This window comes from Nematolebias whitei, chromosome 1, assembly GCF_014905685.2.
Source record: "Nematolebias whitei isolate Nwh7 chromosome 1, NemWhi1, whole genome shotgun sequence".
Lineage (NCBI taxonomy): Eukaryota > Metazoa > Chordata > Actinopteri > Cyprinodontiformes > Rivulidae > Nematolebias > Nematolebias whitei.
The window spans coordinates 58271878-58275141 of record NC_056498.1 but is presented as its reverse complement, the minus strand read 5'-3'; the positions used below and the strand labels follow the sequence as shown (position 1 = coordinate 58275141).

At 36.5% G+C, this 3264-nt stretch overlaps 1 protein-coding gene across 1 annotated transcript in view; it reads right to left on the bottom strand.

The window, feature by feature from the left end:
• The window catches only part of srbd1 (S1 RNA binding domain 1), a 65835-nt gene that overhangs the window by 61588 nt on the left and 983 nt on the right, over nt 1-3264 (bottom strand). Inside the window, exons 2-5 of the mRNA XM_037697285.1 lie at nt 2670-3042; nt 1886-2116; nt 1052-1218; nt 714-831 (exon numbers count right to left, since the gene is read on the bottom strand). Coding sequence (XP_037553213.1) covers nt 714-831; nt 1052-1218; nt 1886-2116; nt 2670-3042 — 889 coding nt within the window. The remainder of the gene's footprint in view (nt 1-713; nt 832-1051; nt 1219-1885; nt 2117-2669; nt 3043-3264) is intronic.

Below are 3264 nucleotides of genomic sequence, written 5' to 3'. Positions count from 1 at the left end.
ATAGTTTATTTCTAATTTTAAAAAAAGCAGAGTGTTAAATAAGAATCCAAAAAGTACATAAGAAAACCTGCAAATAATGTGCCATTCTGATTTTGGGAGCTTTCATGATGTTCAGGCAGATTTGTTTTGTTTTTCTTATTAAAAAAAAAAAAAACTATATTGCACAAAAAATTCTTATATTTGATCATTTTTAGTATTTGTTTTTTTAACTACCTAGTTTATAAAAATTTGTAATTATTTTATGGGTACAGTATTTGGATTTTTGTAGTCAATTTTGATGCCAGCTCTGCATAAGGGGGAGCATTTATTCACAAATTATTATTCTAGTGCTGCATTTATGACTAAATTTCACAAAAAAGTGTTAATATTGTGGCTTTGCCAATTATCTACGTTTAATTTATTTATTTTATTGGTTGTGTCATTTTTTTGTGTAGATTTGTTTCTGTTTGCTTGGTGCTTGTTTGTTTATTTGTTTTGAATAAAAAAAACATTAGTTATAATCAACACAACAACAAAAATTCCATGCTGTATTTATTTTCTACAGGTATCCAGACCTGAAAATTATCAATATCAGATCAAAAACTTTTAGCTACTGAACAAAAAAAGCAGTGAGATTAACAGAAAAGTGTTTCAGAGGCTCATATGTGAACAATGCAACCTGAAATTCACACCTGAGTGATAGATATTACTTCAAAATGAAAAATTATTCTGACCACATGATCCAGTTCATCGGCCGATCTGCAGCTCCTGATACTTTGCTCCAATTCAAGTGTCAAAACTCCGTCCTTCTTTAGGGTCTGAATCACAGACTGGGTCTTTTTGACAAGTGTACTAAAGAAATACAGATACATAAAGAAAACGCACAAAAAAAAAACAACAACACATAAGCAAAGAAGCACTTATAACTAATACAGAAGACTCTTTCAACAATTTAGGGTTCAGAGCTTGGCCACTATCGCCATCTAGTGGTCATAATCAATATAACACCTTAAAATGAAATTAGCTTTTGATGTGTTTATAATTTATTTCTTCTACATTCATTTTTACCTACCACAACTCCTCATAAATCATCTGGACATCACGGACAGTATCTGCATCCATGTGGTTGATCATCTCTTTTCGGTAGCGCACTATAAAGGGAATTGTATTTTCCTCACGTAGCAGCATAATGATATTTCTGCACACCCACATCTCTACACACGCCATAGAGGAAAGCAGCTGAGGACGACAACAGCAACAATAAATTAAATTTAAGTATGCAAGTAGAAAAAGACAAACAGTAACAAAATAAACATAATAACCCTAAAACACTTTGCATACTGAGTTTCTGTTATGGTTTTCAAATAAAAGTGTTAGAAAAGTGTTTTTTGTCTTCTTCTTTCCATACAATGCACTGCATAACATTGAAGGCAATAAAATTGTGAAGTAGAAGAAAGTTTAGTATAGCTAACCTTTTTTTAAGTTTTTTGATTTTACTAATAAGTGACTTTAACACTTTGGTTATTAAGTTCACAATATGGACAACTCTTTAAAAGATGGTACCTCAGTATAAAGGGAGAACAGCAAGTTGCTATAAAGTGTCAAACTGTTTTCATATCCTGTTCACTCGCAACCATGGCACCCCACTGTCCACATAAAGTAAAATTTCTAGGCAGCTACAATTTTATTAAAATGACAGTTCATTCATTTTATTATTGTATTTATGATTCACTATGGCCCTGGCTACTTTGCCCATGAGCTGTCTTTAATTTTACTAAATTAAACTATTCAAGAGCTGCAACGTGTCTAGCAACTGAAAAAAGTATAATCAACTAGAACAAAGTCAAAGAATCAATATGTTACACGTTTTATCACTTGACAAAAGTGAAGACAAACTCTGCTATACCTCAGCCATGTCCCAGTTCATGCTGAATTCATTCTTGAGAGACTGTACTTTGGGCTCTAGTAAAGTAGTTCGTTGTCCCTGGCAGGTCTTCTGTTTCTTTAGACAAGGCTCATCAAAAGTAAAATCCTCCTCTGTGGCTTCTTCCTTCTTTAGCGGAGGCCCAGCTTGTGATGATCCTGCAGCAGCCCATTCGTCTGTCTTGTGGGCTTCTGACACAATAAATGATAACCTCTACAAAAGAGCATTGAGCAACAAATAGAATATCAGTGACCAAAATAGATTATTATTATTATTATTATTAGCATGAGATCCAAAAGCCCTACACTACACAGTGTAAAGTTATGTTGCAGAGGTTCTAGTCCACCTTAAGAAATGGATCAATTTCATTACCGCATCTACATCTCTGTATCTATGCATCAAGACATTAGGGTGTGTGCTTTTATTGTGACAAACCCCTAAGAGAAGACGTAAATGCTCCATATGTTTTTAAATGTAAACACAAATTAGAAAAAGCATGTATACTTTTGTCCTGATGATGCATGCGCAATAATCCAGGTAGAAAAAAATCCAACAAGGTTTAGTCAGGTCCTCTGGACGGATTCTTGTTTGTTGGAACATTTCATCTTTCATCCATAAGGCTCCTTCAGACTGTTTCAAGACCTCAGACTGAAGAAGTCTTTTGGATAAAAGAATAAACATTTTCAACAAACAAGAATCTGTCCAGAGGACCTGACTAAACCTCGTTGGGCACGTATACTTTTACTAAAACAGTAAATAAGCTTACCTCTTCCTTCATTCCAATATCGGAACCACTTTTGTCAACCGTTCCTTCTTCTAAATCACCAGCCTCTGTTTTGCTGTTGTTTTCACAACAATTCTCATCAGTCCATTTTTTCTCTGTTCCAAACGATGCAGACACACCAGGATTCTTTATTTTAGAGGCGGCAGCTTTTGGTTTTGCGGCAGGTTTTTTTGATACACTTGGCTTTGGAGCTCGAGACACTTTTGGTTCTTTGGGAACTCTTGGTTTAGCAGTTCTCTTGGCTGCCACTTTCTTCACCCTGGCTGCAGGATCTTTGGGAGTCTTGATAGTTTTTGGCTCTGGAGGCCTCCACTCCTCCAGTTCCTCATCACTACTCACTGTATGATCAAAAGACCTGATGGAGGAGCAGAAACATATTAGATACAGCGTTTCCCCTATCGTTGTACAAGCGGGGCGCCTCGCCCTGTCAACAGAACCGTGCAGACCCCCCCGCCCAAACCACCTGTAGGCACTGACGTAATGCTAAGCTAGTGGCTCGCAATACTGGTGCACTAGCTAAAACGTTAAAGGCAGCCTCTTCCCTCATGAACCCTCACGCTGACGACCCCCCCCCCCC